The sequence below is a fragment of the Aquarana catesbeiana genome, linkage group LG01 (genome assembly GCF_042186555.1).
Source record: "Aquarana catesbeiana isolate 2022-GZ linkage group LG01, ASM4218655v1, whole genome shotgun sequence".
Classification (NCBI taxonomy): Eukaryota; Metazoa; Chordata; class Amphibia; order Anura; family Ranidae; genus Aquarana; species Aquarana catesbeiana.
In genome coordinates, this window is record NC_133324.1 from 666447712 (window position 1) to 666472419 (window position 24708).

General features: G+C 42.6%; 2 protein-coding genes across 4 annotated transcripts in view; both read left to right on the forward strand.

Moving 5' to 3' along the window:
* CYP2U1 (cytochrome P450 family 2 subfamily U member 1) overlaps positions 1-5486 on the forward strand; it is a 60254-nt gene extending 54768 nt beyond the window's left edge. Inside the window, exon 5 of the mRNA XM_073602069.1 lies at positions 1193-5486. Coding sequence (XP_073458170.1) covers positions 1193-1371 — 179 coding nt within the window. The 3' untranslated portion in view covers positions 1372-5486. The remainder of the gene's footprint in view (positions 1-1192) is intronic.
* Positions 5487-23032: 17546 nt separating this feature from the next.
* HADH (hydroxyacyl-CoA dehydrogenase) overlaps positions 23033-24708 on the forward strand; it is a 49386-nt gene continuing 47710 nt past the window's right edge. For all 3 annotated transcript variants that reach the window (XM_073602101.1, XM_073602091.1, XM_073602081.1), the window contains exon 1: positions 23033-23249. In XM_073602101.1, coding sequence (XP_073458202.1) covers positions 23130-23249 — 120 coding nt within the window. In that variant the 5' untranslated portion in view covers positions 23033-23129. The remainder of the gene's footprint in view (positions 23250-24708) is intronic.

Here is a 24708-nt window from a genome sequence, read left to right on the forward strand (position 1 = left end):
AAACCCAGTCACTAAACTCTCATATCATAATTTTTAACAATAATTTTTTTTCAATATTTCTAAATCTGTCTGTAAGCAGATTTTCTCCACTGCAGGTTTCACTCATCCGCAGCGGCAATGCAGGTGGAGGAGGAAGTCAAGAGGAACCCAGTTCCTCTATGGCTTCCTCGGTCACAGAGAGGGAGCATCTGATTGGATCCTAGCATCCCATGTGACTTTGGTGGCCATCTTGGGTCAGGCAGAGCCTATTTAAGACCTGGCTCCTGGTTTTGGTGCGCATTTCATGCTAGAGTAGGGACCAGTTACCCATCTGGCAGGGAAAGTGCTTAGCGTCAGGGAGAGGTTCTGGAGAAGTAAGGAAAGAGCTGGGATACGCCACACTTCTGGAAGCCTTCCCACTTGGGTATGGACCGGCCAGGCTGCATTTCACCCTCGAGACAGATGTCGTCAGCACACCTGATGCCTAATTTTACTGACACACTGCTGTAGGATTCTGTGTGTTCTCCTGGTTGGGTTGCCTTCCCGCCAGGCTTGTTCTGTATTATCGAGCTTTAGTTACAAAATAATTCTGTTTCTCTATGCTGGGACTCTGAGTGTTTTCTGACACTGCATCATGCTGTGCCTACTGACATGCCTCTTTTATTAAAATAATACTTGGTAATCCCACCACGCTTGGTCCCTGTCATGCTGTCACATGAGCTACTTTAGAGAATACAAGTAGCCATGCATGTAGACAGAAAGTGGCTTTAGCAGTTCAACAGCACTAAGATGCAAAACGGATCAAAAGAAGATGAAAACACTTATTTTTAGAGATAAAATGGGAATTGTTATGAGACACCATTCTTTAGCAAGATATAGGTCATTCATGTTTTAATTTTCTTGTCCATTCCTGTGATATTGGCCATACACAAAGCAAATTTTAGCTGGATCCTGATGAATTAGCCAAAATTTGAAACTTTGGTGGCCATGTCTGCAATCTCCCACCCAACATCCTTTGATCTGAAATTAGAAGGAGCCGGGTAGAAAATTTTGACTGAAAAGTGGCTCCATCCAATCAGTAGCAGCCACTGTTCAGGTATTCTGACGGCTGGAAGTACAGTATATATTATAAAATGTAGCCGTTTTTGATAAGTTGTGATTATTATTCTGACAAAAGATGAAAATATTAATGATATTCCATTTCTGTAACCAGGTCGAAGGGTCTGTATGGGGGAACAACTGGCCAAGATGGAGCTCTTTCTTATGTTTGTCAATCTCCTGCAGTCTTTCAGTTTTTCATTCGCTGATGACACGTTTCAGCCTATGTTGGAAGGACGGTTTGGTCTCACACTTGCTCCTTTCCCATTTGACATAAAGATACAAAAAAGATAACCAATTTTATAAATCAAGCGTTTGCTACCAAAGATGCATATATGTTGTCATTTAAGTGTCTCACATATTTCAAGGGGTTTTTTTTATGGGACCAGGAGTAAAAATACAGCAGTGAGATGACAAAAATGTATTACTTTTTAGTACTGTGTCATATTTTACTGATATGTGGAGTACAATTATATTGTTATTATTTTCTGAATTATCACATTAGTAGCTCTAGGTGAATGCTTTATTGCAATCATTGAGCATAGTTCAATGCAGCTGAATCAGGCCTAATGTCCATTATCAAGTTAAGGAAAGCATTAGACTTTCTTTGATAAAGACAGTGCACAGTTACTGACTGTATATAATAACATATTTCAGATACCAAAAGGGTTTAAGCCTACATATATTTTCATTTCGGATACAGTAGGGAAGGGTAAAAACCCACTGTCAGTTTTCTTTGTGTCACATTAGGGAGATTTACCTTCACATCCTGTCCTGTAAGCTCAACAGGAAGTGAGAGGTTATCTTTCCAATGTGGAAAAAAATCCCCATTTAACAGTTGGCAAGGGAACAAGTGTCTCATTGGTCCTGTTCAACTCAACTGTTTTGCTTTTATTCTTTAACCCCTTGCCGACCAGCGCACGACGATGTACATCGGCACAATGGAATGGCGGAGAAAATGGGCATACAAGTACGTTCCCTTTAAATCACGGCCTAGTACTCTGTGAGCGTGCCCGCAGATACTACAGACTCAATGTCCTCCGGGGGCCCGCGATTGTGTCACGGAGCGGCAGAACGGGGAGATACAGGGAGATGCCACATTTCCAAGTTCTGCCTAGCAACATAACAGAGATCTGCTGCTCTCTGTCATCGGGAGCAGTGATCTCTGTCATGTTCTAGTGAGACAATCCCCCCCCCACAGTTAGAATCACTCCCTAGGACACATTTAACCCCTTGATTGCCCCCTAGTGTTTAACCCCTTCCCTGCCATGTGTCATTTACATAGTAATCAGTGCATTTTTCTAGCACTGATCGCTGTATAAATGACAATGGTCCCAAAATAGTGTCAAAAGTGTCCGTCATAATGTCGCAGTCATGATAAAAATCGCAGATCGCCGCCATTACTAATAAAAAAAATAATAATAAAAATGCCATAAATCTATCCCCTATTTTGTAGACGCTATAACTTTTGCGCAAACCAATCAATAAACGCTTATTGTGATTTTTTTTTTACCAAAAATATGTAGAAGAATACATATCGGCCTAAACTGAGAAAGAAATTTTTTTTTTATATATTTTTGGGGGATATTTATTATAGAAAAAAGTAAAAAATATTGCTTTTTTTTTCAAAATTGTCGCTCTTTTTTTGTTTATAGCGCAAAAAATAAAAACCGCAGAGGTGATCAAATACCACCAAAAGAAAGCTCTATTTGTGAGAAAAAAGGAAGTCAATTTTGTTCGGGTGCAACGTCGCACGGCCGCGCAATTGTCAGTTAAAACGGCGCAGTGCCGTATCGCAAAAAGTGCTCTGGTCAGGAAGGGGGTAAATCCTTCCAGGGCTGAAGCGGTTAACTAGAAAAACTAAATCGCACTGCAATAGTGGCAAAGCACACCACGCATGTTTGGGTGCCAGTTTTAATCATCATTTTTAAATGGCACCTCAAACGTGACAATTGTGGCAAAACAGCACTGCGTTTGAGGTACCATTAAAAATGAATGGCACCCAAACATGCGTGGTGCATTTTGCCACTATTGCAGTGCAATTTGCAATTTGCACCAATTCTGCCCAGGATCCCAAATTTCTAGATGGGAATGAGGCCTTAGAGGGAAAAACATGAGCTTAGAGTTCAGCTTTATACTCTGTAACAGAACACTTTATGGTGATGGCACTGCTGAATTTTGTGTTGATATATCTTTTGAGGAATTCGTATTTATTTTACATTAAGTATCAGGATAATCAGTCCAGCCTAAACTAGTTTTGCAAAAAAAAAAAAAAAAAGATTAAAATACAATTTACATACCTGTAGTATACTAATGAGCTTTTCATAAAAAATTTAAAAAATTCTACTTAGGCGAGTTTGGAAAAGGGACCTGTCTGTGCTTGCGACCCAGCAGCAGCTGCATGTAAAACACAGTACAACACTTCGGAAAACTTTATAAGAAGTCTGAATCAGACACCAAATACATGGAGGCATTTGTCACATAATATAGGGTCTTACAACTGGAGTAAACAATACTAGTAAGTTTTATCGCAGGGGCAGTGCATTTTCCAAAGGTGGATAATAACTTACATACTTACAACTAGTACACTGCAACACAGGGAGGTGGGCAGCAGGCATATGTATAGGTAGGCACGGGCATATTAGGGTGCCTGCTGTACCACTACACTGTTACTTTGTTGCCTATGGTGACAACACAGGGTTACTATAAACTAAATCTAGAGTATGTTTTCAGTAAGAAAGCATGTTGCATTATTTTTGTTGCTGCATTATGCTAAATATAATTTGGATGGAACTTTTTTTACATGCTTGCTGATCATATGTTCATGATTGTATTTTAGACACAGATATGTAGATTCTCCTTTTAGGAGCTATCTGTGTAGCAGGCAGTGTATTTAGCACCCCTGCAGAACAGATGCAAAGGATACTCTATTATTTCTAATCAGTCTGAGCAAACAGATAGATATAGGCCAGCCATAGATGGTTCAAATCTCGGCAAGTTCGGCAGAAACCGGCCGAGATTCCAACTGTGTATGGGCAGCCTGAATGTACTAAGTTGATCGATCAATCAAGTTGAGTACAACCAGACTGTCAGATGTTCCTTGCGATTATCGCTAGTGGCTGGTATAGTCACTACCAATAATCACATGTCTTCTCCCGGCAGGGACAGCTTCCCCCGCCCCCCCCCCCCCCCCGGAGAATACAATGTCTCTGCAGGAGGGCTTTCCCTGTCAGCACTATCTGTGTTGATGGGGGAAATGTGTGAATGTCTTTCCTGCACCTGAAATTCACACCGTCTATGGCCATACATGCCTCTTTAGCAGGCTGAACAAAAAGAATCAATAGAGTCCACAATCCGTGCTAAACAGCCTGGATGGAGGACTCTCTCTGACAGCAATTATATTCTGACAGCCACTGACACCGGCAGAATACATAAAGAGTGACAGTATCTGATAGAATGCAATCATTGTTTGGCCAATAACTTTTCACCCAGTTCCTTCAATTTTTCAATCAAAGTTTGTTGAGCTGGGTAGTTTAACATGCTCCCCCTGACAATTCTATCTCAATACAAAGTAGCACAGGCAGACACTGTCAGCACCTCTCAGCTTGAGGGAGAGAAATAGCAATCTGAGTAGGCTGTTGAACCCACTGAATCAAAGGTCCTCCCAAGGGTTCTGCACATCTGTCTGCCACGATAGACTTGATATTGTGTAAACTTGTGGGTAGCACTCTCGCCTAGCAGTAAGAAGGGTTGCTGGTTCGAATCCCAACCACGACACTACCTGCCTGGAGTTTGCATGTTCTCCCTGTGCCTGCGTGGGTTTCCTCCGGGCACTCCGGTTTCCTCCCACACTCCAAAGACATGCTGGTAGGTTAATTGGATCCTGTCTAAATTGTCCCTAGTATGTATGAATGTGTGTTAGGGACCTTAGATTGTAAGCTCCTTGAGGGTAGGGACTGATGTGAATGTACAATGTATATGTAAAGCGCTGCGTAAATTGACGGTGCTATATAAGTACCTGAAATAAATAAATAAACTAAAATCTATAAGCTGCCTTTGTTGCTACTGCAGAAATGGTCCAGCATCTGATGTACAAGTCAGGGATATCAGATTTGCACTCAAAATATAGTTCCATGGCTTAATGGAGTTGGATACTTCTACAAAAATAAAAATCACGAAATAACATTTTTTAGACGCACATACCAATGCAAATGATAACCAAAATATATATGTGCCTTAATATGTTGTAACTGCTTGTAAACCATTAACAGGTTTGGGGATCTATTTTCTAAAAAGATATGTATATGTTTGTATACTTGTAAAAAAATGCTGGTCTCAATTAAAAGTTTGTTCAGCTGTTTTCTTTTTGCAATAACTGTGGTAATTAAAATAAAAAATATAAAAAGACATATATTTGTGTTTGTCACTTATTTATAATATTGGGAAATATAAAAGCTGATTTCTTATATATTTATATATTAAAGTTGACCTGTAGTCCGGACATTTGAATACAGTCGGGGAGGGTTTTTATTGCTATCTGCATGCCAATTATTTAACAGATTCATTGCAGAAGTACAGATCTCCTGCGGCAGCTATTGTATTCTGACAGCAAGTACCTGCAGAATACCCGAACAGCAGCTGTATCTGATTGAATGCAGCCGCTGTTCAGCCAACAATTTTATAGATTGCTCCTTCGATTTTCAGTTGAGGATGTTGAGCGGGATGGTGGCAACAGGGTCACACATGAAATGATTTTCGCATGGTGTATGGTCAGCTTTACTTCCTAGGATGGTAACCAAGAAGGTAACTGAGGGAATATCTTTCTGATAGGGACTTAGCAGTACATTTTTTTAGTAAAGTTAGGAAAGGTTAGAACCTTTGCTGACTTCATAGTACTGGGGAGGTTCCTTCAATTTTTAGGACAGGAAGGGAGGGATAATGTTTAAAACGGGGACAAAACCCTTTCCTTACTTTATCCAACATCAAACAAGAAAAGCATTTATGTCTTTACCTGTTGCTGTCAGACATATATATATATAGTATGCAACATATATTTGTACTTAGAGTCAAATCGCATGTCAAATCGGCGGCAATTGCCGGCAATAAGACTGTCCTAATTTGCATCGCCGCAACGATTTCAAAAAGTAGTTTCTGTACTACTTTTTGCGATTTCAGGCTGTGATTTACATTGACATCTGTGCAGAAACCTACACAGATGTCTCTGAAATCGTGCCCGAAATCAGGATTGACGTGCGGGAGTGAAATTGTGCAAGTTCAGCTGAACCTGCAGCTCAGTGTGGACCTGGGCTTAGAGATAGTTGCTCAAGATCCACCTCCAAGGCAGGAACTGAGTAGTAGGGACACAGATAGCAATGAACAGCCAAACAGGGACTTTAGCCCTCTCCTAAGCCATCTAAAACTGAATTCAAAGTTTGTGCCTTACCAACACAGCTATCTAATAATAAAAAAAAAATGTACACTTGAGATAATGGTTGCCATAATAATAGGTTATTCAAAATATAGTAGTATATATAAGGAGTGGGGGCACTCTAATACAGGAGGTGTGCTACTGGCCAGATCACTAGGTGAAAACAAAGGGGAAAAAGTCTAAAAAAGGAAAACTAATGCAGTCAACCCATCTAATGATTGCTAAGCAGTGCAATATATTGTATTTTTGGTTTGGGTTTCATTTTGCTTTGAAACCATAGAGTTATTCCCCACCTCCACGTGATTGTACACTGGCAAATAGCAAAGCTTAACTCAGCCCTGCATATTCCCACCCACTTCAAACATTTGCTAGTGTCTGTAGGTGATAGACCTGTCTCCCTCTACTGAGAAAGTACAGTATTGTCCTTTGATACACTGTATGCCAATGGCTGCTGAGCCTCAGTGCTGCAGAGCAGCTGCAGTTATCTCTATTGGTCCCTGGATCTTGCTATTTCTAGAGGACAATCCTTTTTCTTGGAACCTCTGAATTAGCACGTCTGCTTGTTTTTCAAAATCTGCAGTAAGATCACAATTCCTGCGAAGTTAGTTGACCCTTTGGGATATTCCCCTTCCACCTTGGATGGTGGCAGCTGGAAGGTGGTATATACCCATTCCGGTCTGTGTCCTTAAAAAAGGTACGGGTACAGAGAGATGTTCCTGACTTAAAGATTTCCAAGTCTTGGTACTCAATTTTGTGAGGATTCCATTTTCCTGTAAACGTAATTCCATATTTGTTGTCACTCAGTTGTCCAAGGAAATGTTCAAAGGTGTCCGATGTTCCATCACATAAGATAATTAGGTCATCAATGTAGCGCCTGTACATCTTAATCTGAGGGATTTTTCTACCATAGATATACTCCTCCTCCCACATATTTAGGAAGAGGTTCGCTACACTGGAGGCATACCTTCCCCACATGGCTACACCTTTGGTTTGTACATAGTAGTTGTTATTGTACCAAAAGTAATTGCATTCCATGGCCAATTTGAGCCCCTCCAGGATATAGTTAATCTGCTGTTGTTTCATCCCTGTGTTTTCGTGCAATGCTTTTTCTACTCCGGCTAAACCATCTTTTTGTACAATACTGGTGTACAATGAATTTACGTCTATGGTTGCCAGGATCCAATTACTGCCATCTTTAATTTCTTGGAGTTCCTGGATAAGCTGTTGGCTATCCCGTAAGTACGATTTACCTTGTTGGACTAACGGCTTCAGATATTTATCCAGGTATTCTCCTAATCTCGAAAATATGGAATTAATCCCACTTATTATGGGCCTTCCTGGTGGTTTATGTATTCTTTTATGTATTTTTGGTGTGTAATACATAACTGGAGTTTTTGAGGATTTTAAAAACAGATATTCGGCTTCTTTTGGGTTTAATATCCCTATTTTCTTCCCTTTTTCAATGTAGGTCTTCAATTTCTTCTGATACTTCTTTTTGGGGTTGCCTTTTAATTTCTTGTATGTGTTCTCCACCTTTAGAGGTTTTCCATTTCCTCCTGATAGTCCTTCTTATCCAGGATGACCAGTCCTCCCCCCTTATCCGCTGATCTTATGACTACTTCATGTCGTTCCCCCAGCTTCATAATAGCATCCCATACGTGTTTCCCTTTTCTGTCTTTCCTCCTTAGATTTCTCAGGTCTTCTTCAACCATTTTTTTGAATGCATTCATGCACTGGCTGCCTGGTGTCTTAGGATTATATACAGAATTATTTTTTAGGTTGGTTTGTATGTACTCCGGGATTTCCCGAGTGCTCTCTACTTGGTTCAGAGCGAAATATTTTTTCAAGTTAAGTTTCCTCATGAACTTTTGGAGGTCAATATAAGCTTCGAATTTATCTAACGTTTTTTCCGGGGCGAACTTGAGTCCCAAGTCCAGCACCTTAAGCTCTTCATCAGAAAAAGTGGAGTTGCTGAGGTTAAAAATCCCTTTTCCTAGTATACTCTCCTTCTTTTTCTTCCTACCTCCTCTCCTTCCTCTTGTCTGTCTCTTCTTTCCGGGTAGCTTGGCATTAGGCCCCTGTTTCTTTCTTGGATGTGTTCCCATGCACTGTTGGGGTATATCCTCTCCCCAGGCTCTTGCCTCCCGATACGAGTAGGGTCTTCTACTCTTCTCTGTCTTCCTCTCGGGGGTCCTCCCCCATTCCCGCATTGTGCTCTCCATCCTGGGGTTCTGTAGGGGACGCGGGTCTTCCACCTCCCTGGGGGTCTGTCTCGATATCCTTCCTTGGGAAAATCCCTCTGTTCTTCATATTCTCTCCCATAAGGAAGATGGGAGTAATGTGGATTTCTTAGAGGGGAAAATCTGTTATAGGTAGGGACATTGTAGCTTCTGTTTCTCAGATCTGAAGGTTCCCGATAACTGACTCTCCTGTAAGTGGGTGTTTCGTCATACCGATTAGGTGTTCTAAGTCTCCCTCTGTTGTTTATAATAGGATATACTGGTGTTCCTGGTATTGGAGCATTTTCCCTTTGTTCCATTAATCTGGCTTCTATGGCTTCCTCCAGGCAGTCATCCATTAAGGTGTCCTCCATATCATTACTGGGGTCCCCCATGGTGGTTTGCCATTTGTAGACTCTATTATTTTTGTAATCAAGGACATCCCTCCTAAATTTTTTCTGTTTTTTTACCTGGATTTCACCATCATATTTCCTAATGTAATCTTGCAATTCTTTTTCTTTATCCTTGTAATCCCTTTGGTTAACAAATGGCACTAGTAGATTTTTGATTTCTATGATGTTCGTCTCTATCATCCTTAATTTAAATTGCCTCCTTTTAACAATGTTTTGAAGCAACTCTCCTTCACACTTGTTAAAAATGGAGAACCAATCAGCCATAAGCCCAGCATCATTAATATTGTCATTGGGGTGTATGTCCCATCTTAACCTTCTAGGGGTCATTTTTGCTGTGATATAGGTTTCTAGCGTGGCCACGTCCCACCATACCCTTAGTTGCTTCTCTAGGGTATGTTTGAGTTGTTTCAAACGGCTATGCATGTCCTGTGCATTAGTGACCTGTTCTTGGCAGAAAATGCCCCCTAGGTCTATACTTCTGTTTGTCATGTACCCAAAAATGTCCATAGCTGCAGAAAAAACACCCCAAAGGAGATGATGAAATCTATAGTATAAAAGAGTTTCCGCGCTCACAGACTAAAAAAGGTTTGCAGCCTCCCCTTACACACCCCCAAAGGAGTGAGATATAGTATCAAGAGCTTATAGATAGGGGCGAATGGCGCTACCTGTATTGGATACCTGGTTGGATGCGTGCTCGTGTATAAATATATAAAGGTGGGTATGTGCCCAGTGGGATTAATATCCCGTGCTACTTGTGTGCAAGACCAGTGCCTTCTAGTTCTAGGATATAAATGGCTACCCTTCCACCTAAGTGTGAATTAATCCAATGAAAATAATAAATAAATCAATCAATCAGTAGGCATTCTCTCTAGTGCGTGAAGAGGAATAAATAAATGTAAATCCTCCTTCTCATAATTATAATACCTGTGCATTAATAACATTGATTTTGAAAATGCATCTTAACATCCAATATTCATGCAACCCTCCGTGCTTTCACCCGTAAGGCTGAATAGGTGGAGAGTGTAATCAAAATACAGTACTTCCACATTAAAAAAGTGCAATACTAGTGAAAAAATTGTTGAAAAAATGGAAACCTATAAAAAATAAAAAATAGAAATAAACAAATTATCGTATATGAAGAGTCCCAAATTAAAAAGTTCCAGCATAGATTTAATTGCATAAAGTTGCATAAAGTTCCACCATAAATAGGGTTCCTGTGAATAGTGACTTTCGTGATCACACCAATTTGTATCCAGTGACTTGCGGTGCTCCCCCTCAAGGATCCCCACTCACCGACTCCCTACACCCCTGCAGGGGTAATAGGCATGTAGTGTCAGGCCGTAGATGGCATCTGGGATTCCAGTAGAGTTATCCCCGGGGGTTCCCTTCCAGATATGATATCTCCTTCAATGATCCTGGTGGGGCTCCCGTAGTGTGATACCATAAAATTATTTTATTTAAAACGCTAGTTTAACCAGCACAAAACAAATAAAAAGTATATAAAAAGTTCCAAACGCCTACTACAGGAGCCTGGCAATCACACTGCGTTAGGGAAATCAAGCCCGGAGAAGAGCTCGTGGATGTATTCCCTCAGCTGAGCAGCGTGCGCCTCAGCTGCGCTCCACACTCTCTCCGACTTCCGTGTGTGATGTAAGTACGTAGGTCCACCTTACGCGTTTCGTCATCGACGTTATCAAAGGCGTGACCAACGTACTTAGTGCAGGACTTTTGAAGGCAAGCGGACGTATCTCCTCCCATGGGCGGGATACCATTGATGTATTACAAGGCTTCCCTGCCGGGTTAAACTACTCCCAAATAAGGGGCTGTTTGTTATTAATGTCGCAGTTTAAAGGCTTGATACCCCCGCTTGCTATCATTAGGGACATTTTTATATACTTTTTATTTGTTTTGTGCTGGTTAAACTAGTGTTTTAAATAAAATAATTTTACGGTATCACACTACGGGAGTCCTGTCTCTTTCTTATGAGGACAATCAGGATCATTGAAGGAGATATCATATCTGGAAGGGAACCCCCGGGGATAACTCTACTGGAATCCCAGATGCCATCTACGGCCTGACACTACATGCCTATTACCCCTGCAGGGGTGTAGGGAGGCGGTGAGTGGGGATCCTTGAGGGGGAGCACCGCAAGTCACTGGATACAAATTGGTGTTATCACGAAAGTCACTATTCACAGGAACCCTATTTATGGTGGAACTTTATGCAACTTTATGCAATTAAATCTATGCTGGAACTTTTTAATTTGGGACTCTTCATATACGATAATTTGTTTATTTCTATTTTTTATTTTTTATAGGTTTCCATTTTTTCAACAATTTTTTCACTAGTATTGCACTTTTTTAATGTGGAAGTACTGTATTTTGATTACACTCTCCACCTGTTCAGCCTTACGGGTGAAAGCACGGAGGGTTGCATGAATATTGGATGTTAAGATGCATTTTCAAAATCAATGTTATTAATGCACAGGTATTATAATTATGGGAAGGAGGATTTACATTTAGAAACTTATACATTTATTTATTCCTCTTCACGCACTAGAGGGAATGCCTACTGATTGATTGATTTATTTATTATTTTCATTGGATTAATTCACACTTAGGTGGAAGGGTAGCCATTTATATCCTAGAACTTGAAGGCACTGGTCTTGCACACAAGTAGCACGGGATATTAATCCCACTGGGCACACACCCACCTTTATATATTTATACACGAGCACACATCCAACCAGGTATCCAATACAGGTAGCGCCATTCGCCCCTACCTATAAGCTCTTGATACTATATCTCACTCCTTTGGGGGTCTGTAAGGGGAGGCTGCAAACCTTTTTTAGTCTGTGAGCGCGGAAACTCTTTTATACTATAGATTTCATCACCTCCTTTGGGGTGTTTTTTCTGCAGCTATGGACATTTTTGGGTACATGACAAATAGAAGTATAGACCTAGGGGGCGTTTTCTGCCAAGAACAGGTCACTAATGCACAGGACATGCATAGCCTTATGAAACAACTCAAACATACCCTAGAGAAGCAACTAAGGGTATGGTGGGACGTGGCCACGCTAGAAACCTATATCACAGCAAAAATGACCCCTAGAAGGTTAAGATGGGACATACACCCCAATGACAATATTAATGATGCTGGGCTTATGGCTGATTGGTTCTCCATTTTTAACAAGTGTGAAGGAGAGTTGCTTCAAAACATTGTTAAAAGGAGGCAATTTAAATTAAGGATGATAGAGACGAACATCATAGAAATCAAAAATCTACTAGTGCCATTTGTTAACCAAAGGGATTACAAGGATAAAGAAAAAGAATTGCAAGATTACATTAGGAAATATGATGGTGAAATCCAGGCAAAAAAACAGAAAAAATTTAAGAGGGATGTCCTTGATTACAAAAATAATAGAGTCTACAAATGGCAAACCACCATGGGGGACCCCAGTAATGATATGGAGGACACCTTAATGGATGACTGCCCGGAGGAAGCCATAGAAGCCAGATCAATGGAACAAAGGGAAAATACTCCAATACCAGGAATACCAGTATATCCTATTATAAACAACAGAGGGAGACTTAGAACACCTAATCGGTATGACGAAACACCCACTTACAGGAGAGTCAGTTATCGGGAACCTTCAGATCTGAGAAACAGTAGCTACAATGTCCCTACCTATAACAGATTTTCCCCTCTAAGAAATCCACATTACTCCCATCTTCCTTATGGGAGAGAATATGAAGAACAGAGGGATTTTCCCAGGGAAGGATATCGAGACAGACCCCCAGGGAGGTGGAAGACCCGCGTCCCCTACAGAACCCCAGGATGGAGAGCACAACACGGGAATGGGGGAGGACCCCCGAGAGGAAGACAGAGAAGAGTAGAAGACCCTACTCGTATCGGGAGGCAAGAGCCTGGGGAGAGGATATACCCCAACAGTGGATGGGAACACATCCAAGAAAGAAACAGGGGCCTAAAGTCAAGCTACCCGGAAAGAAGAGACAGACAAGAGGAAGGAGAGGAGGTAGGAAGAAAAAGAAGGAGGGTATACTAGGAAAAGAGATTTTTAACCTCAGCAACTCCACTTTTTCTGATGAAGAGCTTAAGGTGCTGGACTTGGGACTCAAGTTCGCCCCGGAAAAAACGTTAGATAAATTGGAAGCTTATATTGACCTCCAAAAGTTCATGAGGAAACTTAACTTGAAAAAATATTTCGCTCTGAACCAAGTAGAGAGCACTCGGGAAATCCCAGAGTACATACAAACCAACCTAAAAAATAATTCTGTATATAATCCTAAGACACCAGGCAGCCAGTGCATGAATGCATTCAAAAAAATGGTTGAAGAAGACCTGAGAAATCTAAGGAGGAAAGACAGAAAAGGGAAACATGTATGGGATGCTATTAAGAAGCTGGGGGAACGACATGAAGTAGTCATAAGATCAGCGGATAAGGGGGAGGACTGGTCATCCTGGATAAGAAGGACTATCAGGAGGAAATGGAAAACCTCCTAAAGGTGGAGAACACATACAAGAAATTAAAAGGCAACCCCAAAAAGAAGTATCAGAAGAAATTGAAGACCTACATTGAAAAAGGGAAGAAAACAGGGATATTAAACCCAAAAGAAGCCGAATATCTGTTTTTAAAATCCACAAAAACTCCAGTTATGTATTACACACCAAAAATACATAAAAGAATACATAAACCACCAGGAAGGCCCATAATAAGTGGGATTAATTCCATATTTTCGAGATTAGGAGAATACCTGGATAAATATCTGAAGCCGTTAGTCCAACAAGGTAAATCGTACTTACGGGATAGCCAACAGCTTATCCAGGAACTCCAAGAAATTAAAGATGGCAGTAATTGGATCCTGGCAACCATAGACATAAATTCATTGTACACCAGTATTGTACAAAAAGATGGTTTAGCCGGAGTAGAAAAAGCATTGCACGAAAACACAGGGATGAAACAACAGCAGATTAACTATATCCTGGAGGGGCTCAAATTGGCCATGGAATGCAATTACTTTTGGTACAATAACAACTACTATGTACAAACCAAAGGTGTAGCCATGGGGGCAAGGTATGCCCCCAGTGTAGCGAACCTCTTCCTAAATATGTGGGAGGAGGAGTATATCTATGGTAGAAAAATCCCTCAGATTAAGATGTACAGGCGCTACATTGATGACCTAATTATCTTATGGGATGGAACATCGGACACCCTTGAACATTTCCTTGGACAACTGAGTGACAACAAATATGGAATTACGTTCACAGGAAAATGGAATCCTCACAAAATTGAGTACCTAGACTTGGAAATCTTTAAGTCAGGAACATCTCTCTGTACCCGTATCTTTTTTAAGGACACAGACCGGAATGGGTATATACCCACTTCCAGCTGCCACCATCCAAGGTGGAAGGGGAATATCCCAAAGGGTCAACTAATGCGTCTTCGCAGGAATTGTGATCTTACTGCAGATTTTGAAAAACAAGCAGACGTGCTAATTCAGAGGTTCCAAGAAAAAGGATATGCAAATGATACCCTGGTAAAATTGAAGCTGGAGATAATGAAAGTGGATAGGAAGACCTTAATGAATAACACCAAGAAGAGAAAGAACAAACAAAAAGATATCCTGTTTATTACAGGATATAATAATCAATATAAAGATGTTGAACGTATTATTAACAGATACTGGCCCATCCTACAAGAGGATAGGGTACTATCAAAAATCCTCCCTAGAAGACCAAAATTTGTGTATAGAAGAGCACCTAGGCTCTGGAATTACCTAGTACACAACGCTATAGACCCTCCCAAGCAAGTAAAAATCAGTGCTGGGCTGAAAGGATTCTATAAATGTCGTAGGTGCTTACCATGTAGGGTCAGCAAACCACAGCCTAGAAAGAAAGCAGTATTCAAATCTACAGTTGACCACAAACAATATAAAATAAAAAAATTAATTACATGCCAGACCACGCATGTGACATACATTATAGAATGTCCCTGTCACCTCCAGTACATGGGAAGAACTACCCGGCCTCTAGCAGTTAGAATAAGGGTACATATCAATAACATCAAGAAAGGGTCCCCTAAACACCATCTATACAGACACTTTAATGAGGTACACCAGCGGGACCCCACAGGGCTTGTGTTCTATGGTATAGACCATATCGAGGACCATTGGAGAGGAAATAATAAACTCACACTCCACATTTCCCAAAATGAAACTGAGTGGATCTATTGTTTGCAATCCCTGGCCCCCAAGGGGGTTAAATCTGGATATAGATCTAAACTGCTTCATAGCTAACCCGTAGATACAGATCTGGGTATTACATACTGGTGTTTTACAGCTATTTAGTAAATATGTTAACATAGACCTGTGAAATACTTACTGCTATACATTTAGATGACTGGTAGTGGATAGCCTAGCGCAGGGTTTATATCTACCCCCCCCCCCCCCCCCCCATGGTGGGACCAAGAGATATCCTGCTAGGGACCTCTAAATGGGGAGTATTGGGTATAGCAATAGGGGTCTAATACTTTATCCCATATGTGGTTTCTTCCTCTCTTTGGGATCCGGTTGGCTTATTCTAAACAGGGACCTCCTGTATTCTTTTTGATTTACATGAACTCCTCTCCCAACAGGAGGGGCACACAACCCCCCATATGGTATGGGTCAGGGTAGGACACAAGACCGGGTATATGTACACATATACACATGTATGGACAATGGCATGTAAATGGTGAATATTGACCCCCTAATATGGTAATTGTATATTATACACATGAATATAATGATTCCACTCAATATGAGTATGTTTCCTTTATGGATGATGTTTCCAATTTCTCAATCCAGTACATGATAGTCATCCTAGGGCACAAATATGGGGTAAGGGAACTAATAATTGATTTATATTGATTTATAATGTTAGCTCATAGCACACACTTTGATAACGTCGATGACGAAACTAGTAAGGCGGAGCTACGTACTTACGTCACACACGGAAGTCGGAGAGAGTGTGGAGCGCAGCTGAGGCGCACGCCGCTCAGCTGAGGGAATACATCCACGAGCTCTTCTCCAGGCTTGATTTCCCTAACGCAGTGTGATTGCCAGGCTCCTGTAGCAGGAGTTTGGAACTTTTTATATACTTTTTATTTGTTTTGTGCTGGTTAAACTAGCGTTTTAAATAAAATAATTTTACGGTATCACACTATGGGAGCCCTGTCTCTTTCTTATGAGGACAACCAGGATCATTGAAGGAGATATCATATCTGGAAGGGAACCCCCGGGGATAACTCTACTGGAATCCCAGATGCCATCTACGGCCTGACACTACATGCCTATTACCCCTTCAGGGGTGTAGGGAGCCGGTGAGTGGGGATCCTTGAGGGGGAGCACCGCAAGTCACTGGATACAAATTGGTGTTATCACGAAAGTCACTATTCACAGGAACCCTATTTATGGTGGAACTTTATGCAACTTTATGCAATTAAATCTATGCTGGAACTTTTTAATTTGGGACTCTTCAGATACAATAATTTGTTTATTTCTATTTTTTATAAGTTTCCATTTTTTCAACAATTTTTTCAGTAGTATTGCACTTTTTTAATGTGGAAGTACTGTATTTTGATTACACTCTCCACCTGTTCAGCCTTACGGGTGAAAGCACGGAGGGTTGCATGAATATTGGATGTTAAGATGCATTTTCAAAATCAATGTTATTAATGCACAGGTATTATAATTATGAGAAGGAGGATTTACATTTAGAAACGTATACATTTATTTATTCCTCTTCACGCACTAGAGGCAATGCCTACTGATTGATTGATTTATTTATTATTTTCATTGGATTAATTTACACTTAGGTGGAAGGGTAGCCATTTATATCCTAGAACTAGAAAGCACTGGTCTTGCACACAAGTAGCACGGGATATTAATCCCACTGGGCACATACCCACCTTTATATATTTATACACGAGCACACATCCAACCAGGTATCCAATACAGGTAGCGCCATTCGCCCCTATCTATAAGCTCTTGATACTATATCTCACTCCTTTGGGGGTGTGTAAGGGGAGGCTGCAAACCTTTTTTAGTCTGTGAGCGCGGAAACTTTTTTATACTATACATATAATGCTGTAGAGACAGCACCACAGGGAAGGGGAAGAAAAAACAAAAAAAAACTGATCAATAAAAAAATAAGGGAAAGGGAAGAAAGGCCTTGAATATCTAGAGAAACAACAAAAGATAACATAGGCTGATGAGAGGATCCCAACTTTCTACAGCAGGGTAGAGGTAGATGCATCAAAGGTAGAGGAATACCGGAAATGATTCCAGACAGTCCAAATTAGTTTATGAAAGTCGTATTTGTCTTCATGCCATGCTACCATATACTTCAAGTATTCAATTGGGTTCATTTCACAAGCCCAAGCGGGTAAGGTTGGTGGGTTGGGTTGGCGCCATCTGGCAATAACAGAACGAGCTGCAGACAAGAAAAATCTAATCAGACTCTTTTTGATCTGTTTATAGGAGCCCGGGATTAAGGATAAGATGGAAATGTATGAAAGTTGGGATTGGTTGGGGAAGGTATCACCTTCCTCAACCAGCATACAATTGCAAAATCTTTTCCCGAAAAGGGGTAAGACGTGGGAAAGTGCCCCAAATATCAGTTATAGTACCAAGAGCCTGCAAGCAGAGCCAACATTGGTCAGGGATTGTAGGGTCAATTTTATGGAGAATGGAAGGGCAGCGATACCACCTGGAAAGTATACGATAATTGCGTTCTTGGGAAATGGAAGATGCTAAGAGCTTATAAGAAAGTGCAAATATTTTAGGCCATTCCAATTCCTCTGCCGGTATATTTAATTTCTGTTCCTATTTGGATTGATATAAAGGTGAATTTGGATAGGACTCCTGTACTAAGATTTGATATAGCAGGGAAAGTGGGTGGTCAGGTCTGGAGGACTGGGAGATCAATGACTCAAATTCCATAGTTGGTCTAGTCAGGGTATCCAGAGAGGAGTACTGTTTAACCACTTGCCGCCCGCCCACCGTCAAATGACGGCTGGGCAGTGCGGCTCTCGTTCTGGGTGGACGTCATATGACGGCTGCCCAGAATGACCGCTCTCGTGCGCAGCAAAGCTAGGACGCAGCGCGACCCCGATCTGTGTAAAGAGCCGCGGCTCTTTAACCATGTGATCGGCTGTGTCCAATCACAGTTGGTCAGATGTAAACACGGAGATGTCGGTAATCGGCGCTCCTCACCTCACACTGACAGAGTGTGAAAAGAGAACCCATCAGCGGTATCTGATCATCAGTGTCCTGATTACTATTAAGTGCCCACCAGTGCCAGCAATGATTGCCCACCACTGCCAGCAATCAGTGCCAACCAGTGCCCACAATTGCCACCAATCCCACAAGTGCCAGCAATCAGTGCCCACAAGTGCCAGCAATCAGTGCCCATTAGTGCTGGCCATCAATGCTCATCACTGCTGCCCATTAATGCCACCTATCTGTGCCCACCAGTGCTGCCTATCTGTGCCCAGTGCCCACCAGTGCCACCCACCAATGCTGCCTATCAGTGTTCATCGGTGCCACGTATCAGTGCCACCTATCAGTGCCCATAAGTGCGGTATATTCGTGCCTCCTCATCAGTGCCACCTAATCAGTGCCCATAAGTGCCGCCTCATCAGTGCCCATCAGTGCAGCCTATCAGTGCCCATCAGTGCCGCCTCATCAGCGCCCAGTGAAGGAGACAAAATTTCCTATTTAAAAAATTTACTGACAGAAACTAAGAAAACATTTTTTTTCAAAATTTTTGGTCTTTTTTTTTAGGAAAAAATAAAAAACCCAAGTGTGACTAAATACCACCAAAATAAAGCTCTATTTGTGTGGAGAAAATTATAACAATTTCACATGGTTAAAGTGTAGCATGACCGCGCAATTGTCATTCAAAATGTGACAGCACTGAAAGCTAAAAAATGCGATGGGCAGGAAGGGGGTGTAAGTGATCAGTATTGAGGTGGTTAAGGAAATGTTGTAGCTGAGTACATTTCAGCCAGGCACTCTGTGGATTAAGGCAATCAGGAAGGATTCGGGAAAGCGATACCGGGGTTATCATTTTTCCACCAAGAAAGAAATGCAGATCTAGACAGGCTTGGGGTAAAATAAGCATTGCCAAACAAGGGGGTCAAGGGGCTCAGTCTCGATGACAGCAGTCCCCTACGCAAATACCTGTCCCAGATATGTAAGGTAGCGCTAGTAAGGGTCGGTAAAGGGTCTCTCAGAGGTCTATGAATGGGTTATGGCCATAGTAAAGAAGTGATGTCAGGGGAAAGTAAGGCATCCTCAACATAAGTCCACAGTTTAGACGATTTACTATAGTACCAGTCCAGAATGCGAAGTAGGGACCCCGCTTGACTATAGAAGGAGATGTGAGGCAAAGCCACCCCTCCTTGGCACTTGGGTAATTAGAGCGCGGACTGGCTAATCCTTGGTTTATTATTTCACCAGATATATGAACAAATGGTTTTGTGAACAGAGAGAAAAAACGCTTGGGGTGGAGGGAATGGGGACGGCTTGAAACATATAAGAGTTTGGGCAAGATATCCATTTCCATACATTTATGCGGCCAAACCATGAAATGTGGGGTTTGTTATACGAGGTAAGACAATCTGAACCATTAAAATTAAATGGAAACTAATACACTGCCCAACAAGAATTATCTTGCCTTTGTGACTGTGTATGGTGAAGAGTCTAAGGATGAGCTTGGGCTTGTTATTTGGATATATACCATATTTATTGGCGTATAACACTTTAAGAGGGAAGTTTCAGGAAAAAAATTAGATTTTAAATAAAGAACTGTGAAGCAAAATAGTGGGCAGTGCCCATCAATGCAGCCTAATCAGTGCCCATCTGCAGCCTCACCATTGCCATGAATGCAGCCTCACCATTGCCATGAATGCAGCCTCTGAATGCAGCCTCACCATTGACATGAACGCAGCCTCACCACTGACATGAATGCAGCCTCACCATTGCCATGAATGCAGCCTCTGAATGCAGCCTCACCATTGACATGAACGCAGCCTTGCCACTGACATGAATGCAGCCTCACCATTGCCATGACTGCAGCCTCACCGTTGCCAAGAATGTAGCCTCTGAATGCAGCCTCACCATTGCCATGAATGCAGCCTCACCATTGCCATGAATGTAACCTCTGAATGCAGCCTCACCATTGCCATGAATGTAGCCTCTGAATGCAGTCTCACCATTGCAATGAATGCAGCCTCACCATTGTCATAAATGCAGCCTCACTATTGCCATGAATGCAGCCTCTGAATGCAGCGTCACAAGTGCCATGAATTCAGCCTCACCATTGCCATCAGTGCAGCCTGATCCATGCCCATCTGCAGCCTCGCAGGGGACAGGGAGGGGGCGGGACGAGCGCCAACAGATTACATACAGGAGAATCTCCTGTTTACTCAGTGGCCTCTTTAATACAAAGTCCCGCCTCCTATGATAGACAGAACAGTCGTCCAATGCCAGCCCAGGATACGGGACTTCCTATTACAGATGTCGCCGAGTAAACAGGAGATTCTCCTGTATGTAATCTGATAGCACTTGTCCCGTCCCACTCCGAGGAACGATAAATATGATATATATCTTTTGTGGCCCCCCGAGTCCCCGAGCGCCACCCAGCTGTTGGGGGCCACAAAAGATATATACAGGCATACCCCACTTTTAAGTACACAATGGGGTTTATTTACTAAAGCTGGAAAGTGCAAAATCAGGCTCACTTCTACATAGAAACCAATGAGCTTCTAACCCCAGCTTGTTCAATTAAGCTTTGGTAATAAAACCAGGAAGCTCATTGGTTTCTATGTAGAAGTGAGCCTGATTTTTCACTTTCCAGCTTTAGTAAATAAACCCCATTGTGTACTTAAAAGTGGGGTATGCCTGTATATCCAAATTACCAGTGGGGCCGTATTAAACCAGAACACGGGCCGGACTTTGGACATGCCTGTGGTATACGATGCATACTAGCACACTAGGCTATTGTCTTGCAGGTTTTTTTTCAGCGGTTTACTACCGCTTTAAGGCTCTGCAGCATTTAAAGTAAGGCCTTGTCTAGACTTGTGGTTCGGGAGTTGCTTGTCAAGCATGGTTGAGTCCTGCAGCGAGATTGTTGGCAAAAATGGGGTTAAAACATGTGGTGAGTAGGCGTCACATTGCTTGTCCTATGCCTGCATACGGGTGTGTCCTATGCCTGCATACAGGTGTGTCCTAAGCCTGCATACGGGTGTGTCCTATGCCTGCATACGGGTGTGTCCTACGCCTGCATACGGGTGTGTCCTATGCCTGCATACGGGTGTGTCCTATGCCTGCATACGGGTGTGTCCTACGCCTGCATACGGGTGTGTCCTACGCCTGCATACGGGTGTGTCCTACGCCTGCATACGGGTGTGTCCTATGCCTGCATACGGCTGTGTCCTACGCCTGCATACGGGTGTGTCCTATGCCTGCATACGGGTGTGTCCTACGCCTGCATGCGGGTGTGTCCTACGCCTGCATGCGGGTGTGTCCTACGCCTGCATATGGTAGGGTGACCAGACATACCCGATTTCTGGGGACAGTCCCCGGATTGAGGACACTGTCCCCGGACCAAGTCTGTCCCCAGATTGGATTTGAACAGGGGCTGGGGCAATTTCAAAGACAGCCCGTGCAGAATAAAAAGAAAAAATCTGAATTGCACCCCCCCTCCTCTGCCGCTCCTACTAGCTTATGGGGGTTTATTTTTTTCCATTATCTGTGCCCCTTTCTGATGATCATGTGCTGGTCAGAGCGGAGGGACTATTTCTTCAGTTTCAGGCGTATGCCCATTCAGCTCCACTCGGATGTTCTTCTGCCTTGGCTCAAGTCCTGGCCAGCCGCCTGCCTGCTTATCTCCTTGCCTTCCCTGGTGGAGTGATCTTCCTCTGCTCCCCACTCAGTAGTAGCCGGGGCCCGAACAGTAAAGCACCATACACACTATCAGATTTTCTGCTGATTTTTGTCTTCAGATTTACCAAAACCATGTAGTGCAAGGGCCTGCCTGATTGCATACAAATTGAAACTCCTAAGGCTTGACCTCATATTATATGGTTTTGGTAAATCTGAAGGAAAAAATCAGCAGAAAATCTGATAGTGTGTATGGGGCTTTAGACTTGACAGGCTGTGAGGCGGGCGGCGGCGGGCAAAGAGTCGTCGATTGATGCCATTACAAGTAAAAAAATAAAATATGTCCCCGGATTTCGTTTTAAAAATCTGGTCACCTTAGCATACGGGTGTGTCCTACGCCTGCATACGGGTGTGTCCTACGCCTGCATACGGCTGTGTCCTACGCCTGCATACGGGTGTGTCCTACGCCTGCATACGGGTGTGTCCTACGCCTGCATACGGGTGTGTCCTACGCCTGCATACGGGTGTGTCCTACGCCTGCATACGGGTATGTCCTATGCCTGCATACGGGTGTGTCCTATGCCTGCATACTTTTGCTGATAGGTGTCCCTCATTCCCATCTCAAAAAGTTGGGAGGTATGCTAAAAGGGGTTTTGGGACTTTGCAACCCCATGAGACCCCTTTGTGATTGTTGTGGCCCTAACGTGGTCACTAAAGCACCATGAAAGGATAACAGAGGGGAACACAGCTGACAATGGGGGTTATTGAGCTGGCCAGCCGCATGTGGTTTTGTTCCACCGTTACCCTCGCATCGGTGGCAGAAAAAGGATTAGATGTAAAAGGTCTACCATAAAGAAGTTCTAAAAGTTCTCCTATTCGGTAATAATAATAAGCACGCTCTAGCGCCCCCTTTCTGCCTGGCTGTTCTCCCCAGTCTGCCGGTGACCCCGCCCCTCCTGTCTGCTCTCTTCGGCGCTTAGTGTTGACGTCACGTGCTATCACTTGCAGTGTGTCCTGTCCTTCACCCACAGACTTCTTAGCAGACATGGCATCCGCTAGCCGGCAGCTCGTCGCCCGTATGTCCAGTAGCACTGCCGCCAAGAAACTGGTCATCAAGCATGTCACTGTGATCGGGGGCGGTTTGATGGGCTCCGGGATAGCACAGGTGAGATCGCCCAGTGTTGGCCATCTGGCACTGAGTGCAGACTGCAGCCTATGGAGGGAGAAGCATTGCTGGGGAGAGCTGAAAACATTGCAGATCAGGAGTGACAGCAAGTTGTTTTTTAGAAACATCATTCTGAAGCAGATGTCCTCATTACAGCATAGAACACTGTGTGATGTGGGTGATGGAGTGATGTTCTCATATCTGTGAATCTTATTTATGGGAGCTCACTGCATTGTGAGCAATTCATCCTTCCCATCGCTGTTATTGGCCCCAAATTATTATTATTATACAGGATTTATATAGCGCCAACAGTTTGCACAGCACTTTACAACATAACGCCAGTGCTGGGTGCGCTTCTTGTCTTTCACCCCCTCCATTTATTAATGGTGGCCATACATGTCTCCGTTTTATTGTCCGGTCGGTGTGCCGTTTGATCAAAATGAACAAATCTGTTAAAAAATGAAAAAGCCATAACTTCTCTTCTGATCAATTGAGCTCCGATTTGAGTAAAACCGAATCAGTCAGCCAGGGTGAAAAATGATCGATCGTTTTTTAGAGGTGCACCAAATGGGAATTTTGAAATCGAAAAATTCAGGATGGACTTGGCCGTCATTTATTTTTTTTTTTAAATGACAGTTATAAAAAAAATCTTATTTTTATTTATTTTGTTAAATTATATTTGACTTTATTTAAATGAATATTAATTTATTGGCACCTTTTAGCGCAAGAAAATCTCATGAAAAAATGCATCCCTTTAAGTTCTATGTATGCCTTTGCACTGGTCCGTTGTGGTGTTAAAAATCTTCCTTGCTGCATTTTTGGTCAGTTAAAAAGCTGCACCAAAAAACACCTCCCTGTTGAAATGCATTGAAAATTGTGCAAGAATGCGTCAGTAAAGCACCCGTTTTTGACGTGGTTTTTAAGTCGCATGACCTATGGACAACACACCGAAAGCACAGTGAAATCACGGTAAAATCGTGTGCATTTTTGGTACCATTATCGGAACCTTTTTCTCTAGCGGCAAAATACAGAAACCACCAATTTCACCTGATATATGTCAGCCACCGAACTTTCAGTGCATCTCTAATAGCAATGGGCTCGGACATGTTAAGGATCTTAGACCCAACCCACATGCCTGATCCCCACCAGGAAGCCGACACTGCACACCTCTAATAACAGACAGTGAGACATTTCCCAGTCCCCAGCTGCACACATTGGGAAATGTCTCGCTGTCTGATTGGCCGTGTGCAGTGTCGGCTTCCTGGTGGGGATCAGGCAGGTGGGTTGGGACGGAGATCCCGAATACGCCCGAGCCCATCTCTAATCTCTATTTGTTTTGCATCAATCAGCCACACTGTGATACCTTATCAGATTTTGAGATTACAGAGATGTGATTCTTATGTACAATCATATTTTAACTATTAAAATCCCCCTCTGGCTGTGTGTGTGTGTGTGTGTG